At 34.6% G+C, this 17219-nt stretch overlaps 1 protein-coding gene across 2 annotated transcripts in view; it reads right to left on the reverse strand.

The window, feature by feature from the left end:
* Positions 1-17219, reverse strand: part of USP24 (ubiquitin specific peptidase 24) — a 129266-nt gene that overhangs the window by 64692 nt on the left and 47355 nt on the right. For both annotated transcript variants that reach the window (XM_019742818.3, XM_019742816.3), the window contains exons 13-24: positions 16046-16153; positions 15737-15832; positions 15480-15641; positions 15234-15281; positions 9826-9933; positions 9143-9292; positions 8391-8522; positions 7377-7488; positions 5607-5683; positions 4510-4650; positions 4282-4335; positions 3109-3224 (exon numbers count right to left, since the gene is read on the reverse strand). In XM_019742818.3, the coding sequence (XP_019598377.2) occupies positions 3109-3224; positions 4282-4335; positions 4510-4650; positions 5607-5683; positions 7377-7488; positions 8391-8522; positions 9143-9292; positions 9826-9933; positions 15234-15281; positions 15480-15641; positions 15737-15832; positions 16046-16153 (1304 nt within the window). The remainder of the gene's footprint in view (positions 1-3108; positions 3225-4281; positions 4336-4509; positions 4651-5606; positions 5684-7376; positions 7489-8390; positions 8523-9142; positions 9293-9825; positions 9934-15233; positions 15282-15479; positions 15642-15736; positions 15833-16045; positions 16154-17219) is intronic.

Below are 17219 nucleotides of genomic sequence, written 5' to 3' on the forward strand. Positions count from 1 at the left end.
AATGCTGACTTGAGCTCAGTTCTAGTCTGTTTCACCAAACCACACAGTTAGCACTCACTGGTCAAGGACAAAGACTACCCTTCCCTTTCATCAGCTGTAGCACATAGATGGAATAGGGAGGAGAAGCCTGCCCTTCCCCACATTGCCTTTGCTGTTCTTTTTTCTTTTTCTTTTTAAAACACTTGTTCCATAAATGGAGGACCGGGGTCTCCAGGCCCATTTGTCCATTAATCCATCAAGTGTGCTTGATTTTCATAATCTTACAACTAAAATATGCCACATAATTCTGTAAACACATGGACTCTGACAAAGTTCTAAATCGCCTGAAAATTAGAAGACAAATGCAAGCCAGGAAATATTCCACAAATAAGAGTTGCTATTTGTTTCAATTAGGTTAAGAATGAGGACAAAGGGAAAGACAAACAATTGTTGATCTGGTTTAAGTGAACATTCTGCCTAGTTAAACTTAAAATACAAGAATTTGTTACGCTAAGGGTTTTCAAAGCACTTAAAAACTCAACACACATTAGGAGACAAACATCTCTGGGGCAGGAAACACACAGCAAGGGAGTGTGGAGCTCTGATAGACTAAAAACGAGACCTGAGGTCTCTTTTGGTTAGTCTTATAAAATCTTACTTATCATTTGAAATATAGTCAGCCCTCTACATCTGTGGGTTTCGCATGCACGGATTCAACCAACTGTGGATCAAAAATATTCGGAAAAAAACCACAAAAAACCAAAAACCCAGGAATATCCAAAAAGCAAAATTTGAATTTGCCATGCGCCAAGTACTATACTGAATCCACACGAATGAAGTGGTGGGTAGGCATACCCTGCTATAGCCTATATGCAAATACTATGCCATTCTATATAAGGGACTTAAGCATCCCTGGATTTTGGTATCCACAGCGGGGTAGAGTGGGGTGGAGAGGGGTAGACTGTGTGTGTGTGCGTGTGTCCTGGAACCAACCCCCTCGAACACAAAGGGAGGACTGTAATAGGACTCCAACGTTCGCAGCACGTAGTCACAGCTCTATGCTTTATTAAAGAGAACGCTGCATGGGTTAACATGGGAGATGAAAATCCAAATGCCTTTAAACATTTGGTATTCCAAAAAGTCTAGGTATTTCAAATAAGTGTATTTCTAAAACTGAAAAAGGTACTACCAATTTCTAACCATTGGTCTGGTAAGCTGATTAGCATTAGCAGTACTTAAAAAAGAGTTGGTTAAACACATTTTAACAGTTTTGTTAAATACATTTAACAGAGTTCTAAATTTTTTCAGTCTATAAGCAGGAGTCCGAATTTGATATTCAGATGGAAAATCTTTAGAAAATATCTAAGCGCTATAATAAGTGATTTGTTGAGTGCACTGTTTTAATTACACCTCAAAAATAAATTAAACCCCAGACAGTATTGCAAAACACTGTACAGATGAGAGAATAACTCCTCCCTCATATGTTGGAACAATTATGGTCACTGAAAAGTTCTTTCAAAACTAGTAAAATAAGATAAAAACAATGTCCTGGTTCAAATGCAACTTTGACATTATACATCCTCATTAACTCTGTTTAGAGTTTATACTGAGAATATTTAAAAACTATATTGTGGTTTTGCTCTGTAGTCAAATAGGAAATGATTCACATAAAAAGCACTTAGTAAAAAAAAAACACAAAAAGCACACTTATTTAAAGACATAGTAGTTTGGAAATCCCAATTCAATAGTTCACAAATACATTTCTATTCTGGTTTGTCAGACAAATGAATCATTAAGGACCTAGGTTATAGAGATGGGCTACATCTTATAAACATGTAATACGGAATTCTTAATACACATTCTTCATGAAAGTCTATCTGAGATATACTTCTGAGAATGTGGGAATGTAAAAGTCATGTTAGTGTTCTTACCATTAGTTCAATCTATAATCACTTTCTTCCATTTTAAAAAGAAGTCTAGAGGGTAGAGTTTTATTGGCTTCTTTCACGTTAATAAAGTTATCACTACACAGTACTGAACTCATTTTTAAAAAAGAAGATAAATATGTAAGTGTCTAAGCACTATGTTGCACACCTGAGACAGAATATTGAATGTCAACTCTAATGGAAAAAAAAAAATAAAAAAAAATGAAGAAAGAAAAGGACAATGCACGCGAGGATATTGATTCCTTTTTCTACAGGGAGGCTTTAAAAAGAAAAGGAATATCTCCAACTGTGAATAAAAAATACATATACACCTAGTTATTTCTGTTGAAAAAGACTATATGAGTGCCCATCACTAGAGGGCAGCAGAGTGACGAGCAGACAGTGAGCCCTTCTCTTGTGTACCTGTGATTTGGGGCTGCTTACCAGTAATGAAAGGTACATAAAACCTCACAAAAGTGTTTTAGTTATTTCAATCTGAAGTTTCTCACTAATGACCTATTCTCTTTACTATATCAAAGAACTATATCAAGTACTGAACTCAGATTTCACTGGAAATATTCAAAAACACTAAACACAGCAATGTTAATTAAGAGAATATCAGTTCAAAGATTTATCACAAATATTTGGGGATAAAGTTCTCATTAAAAATTATTTTGAAAAATAATTTTAAGTAAATAATATTTTAACTGACTATTATATTATAATTACTTATCATCTTTCCCTTTATTTTGCTTATGCTGTTAATGCCGTGGATTTGACTATTCAAGGAGAAAAGCTATAAGTCGTCTAAGTAAATATTTCAAACTTGAAAGAAAAAAAATTACTCTTTATACAACGAATATATCTTTATCCCATCATAATAGAAAAGGTTACTCATTAAACAGATTAAAAATAAAATGAATTAAAAAAACAACAAAACTTGTCTATTAGATAGAGGGGTCCGAGCAGAGCAATACTTGGGTGGTTATGAAGATGACCTACAAATCCTTAAGAGATGCAAATTTAGGGACATATAATAGGGAACATGTAACTTCCCAGGATATGACTGTTTGCAAAAGTTGTGAAATAAAATGAGGAAATAAACAAGTGAGAGATCTCCATAGGGAAAAGGGTGCCTATTATTTGTTTAAACTGATACATATTCATGCATTGTGGATGTGTTGTAACTTCTGTAATCACTTACCTATATGGAGACTGAACTGATGTTGCTACAGTTGGCATGGCAGTGGCTGTAAGCATTTTTGTTGCTCTGGTCACTGCATGCGTTAGGGTGGGGCCACCAAGTGCTGAACTGGCTGCCTATAAAAATAAGAAATAATCATTCTAAATCAGGGCTTCTTAACCTCAGCTCTACTGACATTTGGGGCTGGAAACTTTTTTGTTGTGGAGGAGTGTTCTAGGCATTGTAGGATGTTTAACAGCATGTGACCTCTACTCACAACCTACCCTCTACTTACAACCTGCCCATAGTAGGACCCCTCTACTTGTGACAACCTAAAAGGTCTCCAAGACACTGCCAAATAATCGTGGGAGGAGAAATCAGTTCCAGTTGAGAACTACTGTTCTACATATGTTCATACTTCCATGGTACTTGATTTCGGGGCACTTACATACTTTAAATGTTTTTATGATGACTGATTTGGATGGAAGTCATGACTTAGGAAACCCTGTACGGATTCTAGCACATATTCATCACCAAAATGTTTACTATACTGACATTTGGGGGCAGTAGCATTTTATGTTTTTGGAATAATTTTTGTTAGATGTAAAACAAGTAAGCACACATTAAGAAAGTAAGTGAATGCTTAATACTTTAAACATTAGGCTGGAAATAAGGCATTGGAAATATATGTGAGATAGTATTACACAGTAGGCGTCTAACGGACAAAGAAAAGCAACACCACTTACTACTGAGTGTCCTGCTGTGGCCTTTAATAGCATTTATAATATAAACTGTATGGAAACACGGGGAAGGATGGGAAAAGAAGCAAGTGCCTGTATAAAATTCCTGGACCAATATATAAAAAGGAGAAAAAGAATTTACTGGAAATATGGAATGTAAAGTAGACCTGTTTTCTGAAGATAGTTTCCATACCCTCCAAGGGGGGATAGGTAAAACAGGCAAGAGCTGTGGTGGAGGAGAAGGAACAATTTCCTACGAAGTGTACTTCTTTATTGGGGGAATCAAGGCAAATGTCTGTTCATAAATTGGTACAATATGATACGCTTCACAAATTCTTCACTAGGATCCAGCTACAAATATCAACATTACACATGATCTCAAAATATAAAATTATAAAAGGAAAAAACCAAAGCATTTATTTCAAAAACAGGTTAAATAAAATCTGCTACTCACTTCTAATCTTGTGTAGCAATCAGCAATGAATTTCTTATGTAATGATACAGAATCCTAAAAATAAGAGGTATATGGGAAGTAAAATTAGTCTGGCATTTAGCTGTAATCATTAAGGACAAAATGTCAAAATAAAGAAGCCTATCTTCAGGAATGCCAACTTACAAATAAAAAATATATAATTTTCTGCCATTTTGTGTATATGAGTGTCTTCTTCCCTTGGATACCCACCTTTTTTAACCTAGGATTTAGATTAATGTAACTATAGTTTATGATTAACTGAATAGCTTCATTTGCAATTTCTTCATCAGGTGATTCCATGGCTATTTTCCAAATGAAATCCATTCCTATCAATTCCAGCTTTTCTACGTACTGTTCAAAAGAAAAAAAAAAATTGTATAGCACACCAAGGTCACAAAATTGCAATTATTTTCCATTACACTGTAAGTCTATACCTCTTCAGTTCAATATGAATTAAGGCTACAAAAACCAAGCTATATGAGAACACTACTGAACCAATATGGAACTTTAAAACAAAAAACAACCAACCACAGAAACACTGGGCAACGTTCAAGGGAATTTGCATAGATATGGAAATTTTTCTCTAGATACCCTTATATCTAAACTAGACGTCTACCCAGATGAGCTATTGATGCAGAAATAGCACAGGAGTGAGATGGCTACCATCTTCAGGAGCTTTCTTCAAAAGGAGATGGAGTCAAGCTAGAGGTAGTTACTAATCCTTGGGGCTCAATTCAGTCTTACCAAGGGCTTAAAAAATCTTGTAAAAATTCTTACCACCCAGGAAGCTAGGTCATGAATGGAACAGTCTTAGAAAAAAGAGCTGTGTTTTGCCTTTCTTTTTTAAGGTGTACATGTAAATATAAACATCATCTGTATACCTTCTATAGATCCTTATTTTCATGCATCATTGTCTGCTCCTAAATTTTTCTACCCAAATCCCTACCACTGAAATCCCAGAATTGAAGATTTTCGTTTTTATAGGAACGTGTGGATTGATGGATCTAAGGAGTTGGTAGCTTAGATGAAACTATCTTAGTCTGCATTCACTTAGGCACAGGAGGCCACTGGCTGCCCCAGATCAGCAAGAAGCACAGAGGGATTTGAGAAGTCAGTTTTGCTGGAAAGGGGGCCTCTAGTACACTGTAAGAGAAGCTGTAATCAATGCAGAAAACAGCAGGCAAGGGGATATCCATTCAAAAAAAATAAATAAAATTCGTTTTATCTCAATTATAACACGTTTTTTGCTGTATATCAAGTTTTACTAGGTTATCCAAATTATCTAGATTTGAGAATAATGTACTTACCAACTGAGCTCCTTGTCTTTTCAATCGATGATCACAGAGATTCACATTTTCAAAAAAAGTCTTAAATAAGTTAAAACCTGAAATTACAGAATGTCAGATAAATTCATATACTCTAAGTAACAAAGATAATCAATGAAAAGACTCAAAGCATATCAAGAGCTAAAACTATAAAATGGTTAGTATAAAACATGGGTGTAAATCTTTAAGAACTTGGATTAGGTAATGGTGTCTTAGATATGGTGCCAAAAGCACGAGCAGCAAAAGAAAAAAATAAATTGGACTTCATCAAAATTAAAAACTTTTGTGCTTCAAGGGACTATCACGCAAGTGAGAAGACAACCCACAGAATGAGACAAAATATTTGCAAATCATGTATGTATCAGATAAAGAGCTTGTATGCAAAATACACAAAAACACTCTCAAAACTCAACAGTAAAAAGACATAAAACCTAGCTAAAAATGGGCAAAAGATTTGAACAGGTATTTCCCTAAAGAATATATACAAATGGCCGATAAGCACATGAAAAGACCCTCAGTATCATTAGTCTTCAGGGAAATGCAAATCAATACCACATGATACTACTTCACACCTACTAGGATGGCTAAAATAAAAAAGACAGACAATAAAAAGTACTAGTGAGGATGTGGAGAAACTGGAACCCTCATACTGCTGGTGGGATTATAAAATAGTGCAGCTATACTGCACTATTTGGCAGTTTCTCAAATGTTAATTATATAATACAGCAATTCTACTCCTAGGTATATGCCCAAGAGAAATGAAAACCTATGTCCACACAAAAACTTGTACAAGAATGTTTATAGCACCATGATTAATAATAGCCCAAAAGTGGTAACAACCCAAATGTTCATCAACTGATGAATGGATAAACTATCTTTACAATGGAATATTATTCGGCCTAAATGAAATGAAGTACTGATACATACTACAACCTGAGAGAACCCTGAAAACATCATTCCTTAGCATAATGAAAAAAGCCAGATACAAAAGGCAACATATTGTATAATTGCATTTATATGAAATGCCTGGATTAGGGTAATCCATAAAGACAAAAAATAGATTAGAGACTGAAGGTAGGGAGAATAGGGAGTGACTGCTAATACGTACAGGATTTCTTTTTGGGATGATGAAATGTTCTGGGTGAAAGTTGCACAACTTTGTGAATATCCTAAATTATATACTTTTAAAAAGTTAATTTAATGGTTTGTGAATCATAGCTCAAGAAAAAAATATTTCAATGAAAAGAAATACCTAAAAGGGAGATTTCTATACTTTAACACATATTTATCTTAAAATGAATCCTTTTTGTACTAAGTAACTTCATGAAAAGACAGTTTGGCAACTTGAGTTATCAGGCATAAAAGTTAATTATAAGATACCATTTATATAGAAAGGAATTTATCCGTATATATAAACATCTTTATATGCATAAGGAAAAGACCTGAAAGATATTCCCAACTGGTTGCTTCTGAGAAGTTGGCTTAGAACAGGGGTGTCCAAACTGCGGCCCACAGTCCATTTTTAATTGGCCCGCAGCAAATTCCAAAAATATATTTAGTTTATTTAAATAAACCAGGTGAGGCAATACGTACTTCACCTCGAGTGAGTGGCCTGGCTGTTTGTGTATTTTACCACATATGGCCCTTGGTAAAAAACGTTGAAAAATGTTTGGACAACTCTGGCTTAGAAGAAAAGGAAAGAATAAAATGTTTCAAAGACTAAAAAAAAAAGATTTTATATTTCTTTCCTACCATTCATAGTGATTTCATATGACTCCAACTTTAGAATTTTCTCCTTGAAGAGCTGCTGCTGCACATCACTCTCGAGATCATGTTGCCCTTTTGTAAACCATTCAAAACACATCTGTGGATCAAGACCAATTATTACTCTATAACTAAAATCCATTTCATATATATATATATATATATATGAATAAATAAATATATAAATATATATATATATATATATATATATATATATATATGAATAAATATATGTATTTATATATTCCGAATTGGGACAGTTAAATTATTTTTAATTCTCCAAAAATTTATTATATATTGCCAAAATACCACTCAAAACTGAAATTGTTAGAACTCTGAACTAAATAAAGCAGTAAGTTACTAGCAATCTTTCCCACTGATAATGAAAATATATACTCATACTTTGCTTTGAATTTTATACTTGGGTTTTTCCACAAACATTTATTAATAAGCCTTACTGTGTGCCAGGTACTGTTACATATTTAGTCCTTTCAACAAACCTATGAAGTAGTTAATATTATTCTGTAAAATGAGAGGAGGAAACAGCAATTTACTGTTAGAAAACATCAAAACAGGTGTTGTGCTATTGGTTTAATCTATTTTCAGCTGTTTAATTATAGTTCTAAAAATCTGTTTAGGCATTCATTCCTCTTTGGTGTTTCTGGGGTACAACATCATTGCAGGAACTCAGTTTTCTCTTGGTAACTTAAAACTAGTTTCACGTGCTGGCAAAGAGAACTAAAAGATATATTGAGAATTCCTTAGCTGTACTTACATAGTTTAATTTGGTTTTATATACAATGGTATCAAAAGTACTCACACATTTATTTATATCACATTATATAAAATATTTGCCCACCACTTATAGTTCCTGGCCTTCTAGTACAAACCTATGCTTAGTAAATTGAAAAGTGCTTAGAACTAAAGATGTGGGACACACACAAAAAGTGAAATATTAAGTCCCACTTCTGCCTTACTTTATCCACTATACCAACTTCTTACCTCTCTATCTAATTCACAAACATCCTGGCCGGTCACAAGACATTCCCAGATTTCTTTGGCACGATTCCAACCCAGATACAGAGTAGCTTCTTGCAAGAAAAATGCCAGAAATTTTAGATGGGCCTCTAAATACTGCAAAAAGAAATGACAATTATTTAACTCCGCACATTTCTACCTAAAAGAAAAATTAGAAAGTACTTTAAAATAAAAAAGTTTTATCTAATGCTTTTTCAGAGAATTTAGGGTAAAGTAAATGTGAAAAATCTGTTCATAAGTTGACAGTACAACGTAGTAGAAGTTACTTCAAGCCTCTTACAAATTCAGTTGACTTTAGATGCCAATAAAGTATAATTTCAGCAATTTCAAAGTAAAACACCAAAAACTCACAACTAGTGAATTAAGGTTACTTCCTATTTTAAAAAAATAATAGTACTAATCGATTGAAAACAAAAGCCATTATCCACAGAATTGACAATTAGTATTTCATATCAAAGATAAAAAAAAGATGTTTATTTTTTATTACTTCATCATATGCAGTTCTTAGGTGGTTTACTGATTTACCCACAAATACCAACTTTCTAAACTTTTGTTTTGAAATAATTATAATCAAGACATAAAATTGTTCCATCTCCCCAAACATAAGTCATGCTACCTCTTTCGAGTTACATCCAACAAATATTATTTTTAGAGTTCAAGTGCAGGAAGTCCCAATGCATGTTGTAAATCATGAAACAAAAGCATAGTGCCCATACCTCCCGGTAAGTGTATCGACCATCCACCAGTGTTGAACCAGTTAAGCCTCCAGGTCCCGCCATAGCTGCTGCAAGTCGATGACAAGCTATCAAACTTCCCGTTACCAATTTTACTATTTCAAAATTTTTCTTCAAGTCTTGAATAATGCTCTTGGTAAAAACAACAAAAAGAAAAATGGTATGAGAATTTACACTTTTTTTTTGTCAGTTTAATACTTCTATGTTAACATGCAGTCCTAGGTGAGTGATCGTAAACATAACGGTTTCTTCATTCATATTTTCTACATAGAATTAAATAAAATCAATCTGGTTATGTACTTTTACAAGGGAATTAACCTCTGCTAAATTTTGCTTCTAAAAGGGATATGTTTTAAAAAAGAACTCTTTCAAATCTTTTCAAACAAATTTCTAAAATACCATTCTAACTTTTAAAATTGGTTTACTTATTTCAATAAATTAAGGAAACAAAAAAGAAATAAGCTAGCTATATCAAAAGAAAAGCTCCAGAGAAATGAAAGCAAAAGGATTTTTAAACTCAAGATTATATAACACAAATGAATTACATTAATAACTATAAAAATGTAACAGACTGACTACAAGACTCAGCAATTTTATTCATGTTTTGTTTTTATAAAAGGTTTTAGAAGTAATTGTAGAATAATCAAATATAGCTATATTCTTACCTTGTCTTGCTTTTGATAGGTTTGTTTTATGAATGAGCGGGTGATTTCATGGAGCTGACGCAAAGCTGGTACCACCCATACAAATTGGGGATTATTAAGTTGAGATGACTAGAGTTAAAAAGAAGTTACATTAATTAAATTTAGAAATAAATGGCAGACAAAATTATTAGCTATAAAAAATTTCCAAGTCAATTAGGCTTCATTGTTATACATTCTATTCTTTTTCTCCTCACACTGCTCATTTAGAGTTCATCTCCATGCATTTGTAATTCAGTCTTCCACTTCTTATTCTGCATGCAATTATTCCTAAGGTCAAGAACTGCAAACAGGAGCGGATGTGAAGTGACAGCAAATGTACAGGGGTACATCAGCAAAAAACAGACAACAAGGAATTAGCAACTTCAGAGGATAGATTAAGTAGCACAGGCTGCTAGGCATGTTGACATAATAAAATAAACTGATGGCAAAAGTTTAACTTGAATAAGACTGAACTGGCTAAGAAGTAAAATGGTATAAAAATATAGTTGTCTTTAATTAGGTGATTAAGACACCAATGATATGATCAAGATACTGATAGTGGTCTAAATATTAAAGAAAATATTCATGATCTGCTTGTATTTCCTAGTTAAAAGTTTTGTAAGATAATTCTATTTTTAGTAATTACGTATTACAGCCACTTTACACTTATGCTTTATGTTTTTCAAAACACTTTCAAATGTATTATTTCTGAAACTGGTACAGGACAATCCAGATTTTCATAGTACCTATGTGAAAAGTCTGATGTTCATCTTTGTAAGAATTGCTTTTTAACAAATAGCATGTTCGAACTATGAGATTTCATAAAATTTGTAAGAATATCAAATTTTATTTAAACACAGCATTTATTTTAAAGGCTACATTTTGTCGTGTTTCTTTTTTTTTTTTTTAAAGCCTTCCAGCTTCTTCAAATCCTTCTGTAAAATGAAGACCCTTATGGGGCGGAAAAACACTTTTTATGTCTTTTGTAGAAAAACACCATCTACTACTGAATATGTAAATGTGAAAGTTATTGCCAAAACCATACTGGCTTTCCTAGGGATTAGCCAATCAGCAAATACCATTATTTCCTGGATTCTAAGATACAGGTTTTATAAATTTCAACAGTTTTGAAACTGACATTTCTTACAATTATGTCAAAAGAAACTTACTAGCCACTAGGCATAGGAGTTTTGTTATAGCTATCCTTACCTGAGTATATACAAATCTACCTGCCATTTTATTTATTACTTGGTATAGGTAACACCAAACAAGGAAGGCTTTTCAACTTAAAATTTAGATCACTGATTTGTTACTTAAATGCTACCAAAAAGATTATGCTATCAGGTAAAAGTGACTAGGCTGTCATATCCGCCAATTCAATTAAAAGCAAAGAAAACTGACAGTGGTCACAAACTACAGCATTTTTCAGCCAGGGGAATTTGGTTTGACAGACTCATACCCTGTGAAGGGCTGTATCACTCAGCACTGAATGCCTCTGTCCAAAGTTATACCTAATTCCAGAGAAGTAATTTAAAGTAGCCTGAGTTTTACGAGAAAGAACAAGGACACAAACCTCCGTATTCTTCAATATGCCTCAAAATTATACAATCTTAAAAGATTTCAAAGAGGTCAAAAACACTATTATCGATAATGAAAAGCAGTGTGCCGCAGTGAAGCTGTACATACTGGTCAAAAGGAAACTGAGACTGAAACTCTAAATGTGAATCTAAACGAATGATAAAAGTAAAACGTAGTTTATTTTTCACTTCTTTATAAACTTATTAAATTTGTGATGCACGTCGCAATCACTAGCATCTTAGAATCAGAGAAATAAGGTATGTATTAAAGGCCAACTATTTGCGAGACCAGCTAGAATATTTCCGCTAAAATATTAAGTTACAAAATGATGGGGATTAAAACGCAAAGGCTTAAGTCTAAAACTGATACCTTCCAAAAGGATTACAAACCTTAGGATATAAATATAAGCCCTTTAGCAAATAATTAGGTATACCAAAAAGTATAATTATGACCAATTAAGTCAATTATAGTTAGAATATTTTTATTTAACACTCAAAGTTATACTTTGAAGGTAGCTCACTATCAAATAAAATTCAAAGAAAAAACAAATTGGAATTTAAAAAGTACTTCTGATATGGCCTTTCTAAAGTTTAGGAAACAGGACAGATATCACTGATTCCATCATTATCTATGACATTATGTTGCTAAGTTACAAGAAAAATTTCAATTACTCTTCTCCACTCACAAAAGGGGCAAAAGATGATGGTGAACAACTGAAATGAACATATCTGATAATGTCTAATAATGGAGCCCATTTCATAAATAGGAGTTAAATGTTATGCCCAAACTAGCCTTTTAACATTAGATGAAGCCTTAGAGGTCAACTTGTTTGGCCTGCAAATCTATGCCTAAATTCCTCTTACTCATTTTTGTTAAATGACTAGTTAGTATCCTAGTATTTCCAGCGATGCGGAACTCAGGAGGCAGTGCATTCTAGTTCAGGCTGTTCTCACTGAAGTTCATTTGATTTATCATACTGAAACTTGCCTTCCCATAACTTCTTAGGAGACATAAAAAGTAAGCTGAATAAACCTTCTCTATAACAATCCTCTCAGTATCTGAAGAAAGCTTTCAAATTCTTGCTTGAGTTCTCTCTTCTCAAAGCTGAACATCCCCCCTTGCTCATCTGTCTTGTTTTTCTATACCTAACCATTTATCTAGAATCAAAGTAAACATTTTTATACGGGAGAACATTTTTAAAAAAGTATTTCTTCCTGTGCTAACCATATCACTGTGAGACTGTACTGAGGACATCCTGCTACTTTTACTTTCAGTTACGTGTTTTGGCAAATAGAGGTCACTCAACTATGGTTAAGTCACGATTTTAGTATCCTCGTAGAGTGAAGGGGAAGAAGTAACAGGAAGGGAACAACATTTACTGAAAGGCTGCCAGGCACTGAGCTAGGAGGCCTTAAGATAATGACTTAAGGAATATGCAAACACCACTAAATGGAGTAAAAATCATTGTTTTGGGTTTAGTAATTTTCTTTTTTTTTGATGAGTACATTTAAACTTTTTAATTGAAGGAAAAAAGTGAAATAAGATGGAGAGGGTTGGGATAGACAGTGGAAGGTATAAAGGAAGCAAAGGAAAGAGGATCGAGGAAGCCAAGGGTATCCTGGTGGAATCTACAGTAATAAAGGTAAGAAATAAAGGTCAGAATTTTGGAACACAACAGTGGAACTTGGGAATTGTAAGAGTGTCCAAAGCAGAGGGAAAGGGAATCAGTTGGGGGAAGAAAGGCAGCTGAGGGTGGGAGGGGAGTCAGAGGTGGGTGATCTTGTCTTACCCTTTGCTTAGTTTCTGTGTAGCCTGGCAGGGAGACATAATCCCCAGTCAGCCCACCTTGCTGCCTGGCAGGAAAGGGCATAGCACAGAAAAACACCTTTAGTGGCAGTATATAATTCACCTCCCTGCCTGGAGTCATGTCCAGGGGGCTTCGATCTTCCCACGGCCCCCCTTCACTCATGTGTACTTTAAAAGAGTATCTGTGAAAGCACTCAGTCAGCTGAAAAGTGCTATATAAATGCAAGACATTATTATTTGGGATGAAATAATGATACATTGGAATTTCTTTACTGGGAGCAGTGGGAAATAAAAAAGGAAGAATATTCCTTCAAGACTCACAAAATGACTCCAAAATTCTCCCTGTTACTTTTTGAGTCTTGTTATAAAACAACAGACATGAATGAAGTGACTGCAAAGAGAAGCAATAAAGATGTAGTGATGCTATTGGCTAGAAGAGCTAAGTAATGCTTAGCTGTAACAAGGAAGGAACAGAGGTCGGGAAGGATTTTCTGGTTTCAAAAGCCATTTCCTCAGAGGGAGGAAAAAGTCTCTTCAGCTTTGATTTTCTTGTCTATAAAGAAATGTATCTGTTACTAAGAAGAAAAGACCATTTTTCTATAGATACCACCTTCCTCTTACTATTACTATTGAAAGATCTAAACGTCTTAAATAACTTGGGATGAGTTTCAATCATAAAAACAGAGGCTGTTAAATTATCTGAATTGCTGAGCTGAAAAAACTGGAAAAATTCAATTTGTATCTGAGTAGAAAGAGAGTAATGTTGTTGATTTAAAGGAGTAATTCTAATTCTTCATAACCTGAGCACAACCAGCTTCAGTTCATAAACGACTTTTAAAATCTCTAAAGCTAGATAACATACAGAAAATTCACTCGATCAAATTTCAATGTCACAAATATAAAACACTGAGTTCTTAAATGCTCCCAACTAAACTTTACAGCCAAATATAGCATAAGAAATGAAAGCCCACTGAATCACCAAAGCCTCCTAACAAGAGCTGCCGGTCTGACTATACCAACCACAATCAGTAGTAGTCAAGATCTTTAAAGAAATACTTCTTAGTGAAAGCCAAGAAAAAGGATTTACCAATGAAAGCACGAAGCCACTAGGCTATTTACCAAAACCTTTAATGTTAATAGTAATACGAAATCCCCCTGCCTGCTAGGCTTTATGTTTGGTCTGAGCAACCCGAGGGCCTATGTAGGAGGACACCGCTGCTCTGGTGAGGGCTGCTGCCATGATGGGCTCGCATTCCAGACAGCAGCCATTTGACTGGCCGTCTTAGAGGAGAGAGACCTGACCTTTAAGGACTGTAGACACAGGATAGCAGTAATCATCACTGCTTACTTGGCTAACCGCCCTTTCAAAAGACAGCCCAGAAGTCCACCGCTACCTGGAGGCCAGAGCCCTGAAGGGTAGGGCTTGCACAGAGCCAGTGCCTCTGACAGTCACTATCCAAGCCTACCTTCTAAAACTGAGCCCCAGCAGCGGGCACTCACTTACCAGCTGTCTAAGGAATTACGTTAGGACCACATCTGAGTCAAGCACCTGAGAAACCACTATGGCCAGCACTGAATGAACCTCCTTCTTCATTTTTCTCTCTCTTTCTCTTTTTACTCTATGAATGTTCCTCCATTTCTCCCTTACAGGAGAAAAATGGGCATGATATTATTATTTAGAATCCATTGTAACTTACTAAAGTTATGTGTGTTTTGGAATTAATTTCAAAGAGAAAGACTAAGTTGAAGGTCTTATAATTTTATGAAAATAATATAGTAAAACTACTCTTTGAATGTGACTCTGGATTTTTCCCCCCTTTCAGAGTTAATAACTCCCCAAGCTTTAAATAATACAGCATACGTCATAAATGTTTAAACAGCAGTTTGTATCTGCACATTACTCTAAGAAGCACTAAAACGTGTCATCTTAAAATTATGATGCAACTTATTAAAAGGAATTACTAAGTTAGTATACCTTTTAGTTGGTTCCATCTGCAAATTCTTACCTTGAATCCATCCTTCTTGTTTTTTTCCAACCCTGACCATTCTCCAGGCTGAAAATTAATTTTAAGAAAAATGTAAGTGACTCGGTAAAAGCAGTACTTAAAATTTCCCAATCTTGGACTCTAAGGTAAGAGCTTCCAGACAGGACAATTAGTTTAAATTACATTAATAGGGGAGGAAAATTATTTGGCTCTAATTTCTCAGTACTATTGCTCTGACAACAAAATCAGACAAAAGATAAAACCAACCCTTTTAATATCTTCTATGCATTTGATGATGTAGCTCCTCTTGATTGCTTCTTTCACTGCAAACGCGTCACTAAGGATTGTCAGGTGTTCATCCAAGGCTTGCTGAATAAGGCTACTGGGCAGCGTTGGAAGATGAGCCAGTTCCCAGAGTACATCTAACACCTACAATAATACCACTTATGATGAGCCAGCCAATACGCAAGCAAAACTGCTTTAAGTATTTGCAGCTAGAAAAATTCATTTTTTGATTCTCCTGCCTTTCCAGAGGTGGTCTCAAAGCGAGCTTCCCGGCCTATTCGTCCAATCAGGCTCAATAGCTTCTGTCTTACTCTATCACTCTCAGTCTCCCAGCTCTGTAGAACAGAAAAGACAAGACACAAGAGTAGCTGTACTATCCAATTTTTATGAAACTGGAAAAATATGCAAAAGCTTTAAACTTGAGCGAAAAACGTTTAACACAGTAAGAAGAGTACACTTAAATACTACTAATTTAGAGAGGGGGAGATCTCAAAATAAACTTATTTTAGAAAAACTTAAAGAGTAAGCATGTTTGACTGAACACGTACCTTCTGAATGAGAACAAACAAATGATTAAGCTGATCTGAATTAAATTTGACAGCTGCTGCAGCAATAATGGTATGGATGTTCTCGATCACGGTAGATGATTGTCCGGACTAAAAAAGGAGACAGTAGGTAAAAGTTAAGTCTTAGAACTTGGAAAAATCTAAGTCTTCTCCTTGACAATACACAGAAGCAAAACAAAGATAAACTGATTCTAGTCTAATCAGCATTCACTTCCATGACAATACTGGCAAGACTACATGAAGCAACCATTAATGGTTATCAGTTGGCCTTGTTTAAAATCCTAGAAGCATTAAATCTTTAAAAATACAATGTAAAAAAAGATGAAACTCAAATTCTCAATCTGACATATTCATTTCAAGAGAACAAAATGTTTTCAACTGGCTAAAAAAATCAAACTGATTACAAGACAAACATACTCACTTTTGGCATTTTATAAATGATCATAACCTCAGTTGAGAGTATTATCTGATTCATTTTTTATTTTGCTTATAGATATTTTATGACTTCAATTAATATTTATTTATCCCGTGGGAAGTAAGTCTCTGCTTCATAGATACAGACCCCATGGTCAACCTTATGGTTGAAATTCACTTTATAACTTAAATCACAGCTCCATCATACCTCACTGGTCACAATGTGAGAGACTTGAAAGGTGGGGGAATTTTAAAGATTTAATGCTACAAGAATTTGCTCTGTATTTTCTATTGACATACATTCACTGAATGTAGTAGGGATATTTAACATATACATCATGGTTTCTAATCTTCAACCTATGTGAATTCAAAGCTTACGAGGTGTGATAAAAAATACAGTATTTAAATAAAAAAAATTATAGAAGATACATTGCCATTAATCCCCCTCAAAATACTCCCCCTTGCTTCAAACACACGTATCCCATCGTTCTTGACATTTTCTGAAGCAGTTCTGGAAGTCCTCTTTTGTGAGTGTCTTCAGTGTGCCGTCGTGGCTGCCTCGGTGTCCTGAATTGATTCTAAACCTTTTCCTTTCATGGTCATTTTGACTTTGTGCAAGAGCCAGAAGTCACATGGTCCCAGATCCAGTGAATAAGGTGGATGAGGCCACACTGTAATGTTTTTATTTGACAGAAACTGCCGTACCAAAAGCTGTGACACGGAGCCTTTCCGTTGCGATCAA

Source organism: Rhinolophus sinicus, chromosome 14 (genome assembly GCF_057876585.1).
Source record: "Rhinolophus sinicus isolate RSI-liver-muscle chromosome 14, RSI-T2T, whole genome shotgun sequence".
NCBI classification, from domain to species: domain Eukaryota; kingdom Metazoa; phylum Chordata; class Mammalia; order Chiroptera; family Rhinolophidae; genus Rhinolophus; species Rhinolophus sinicus.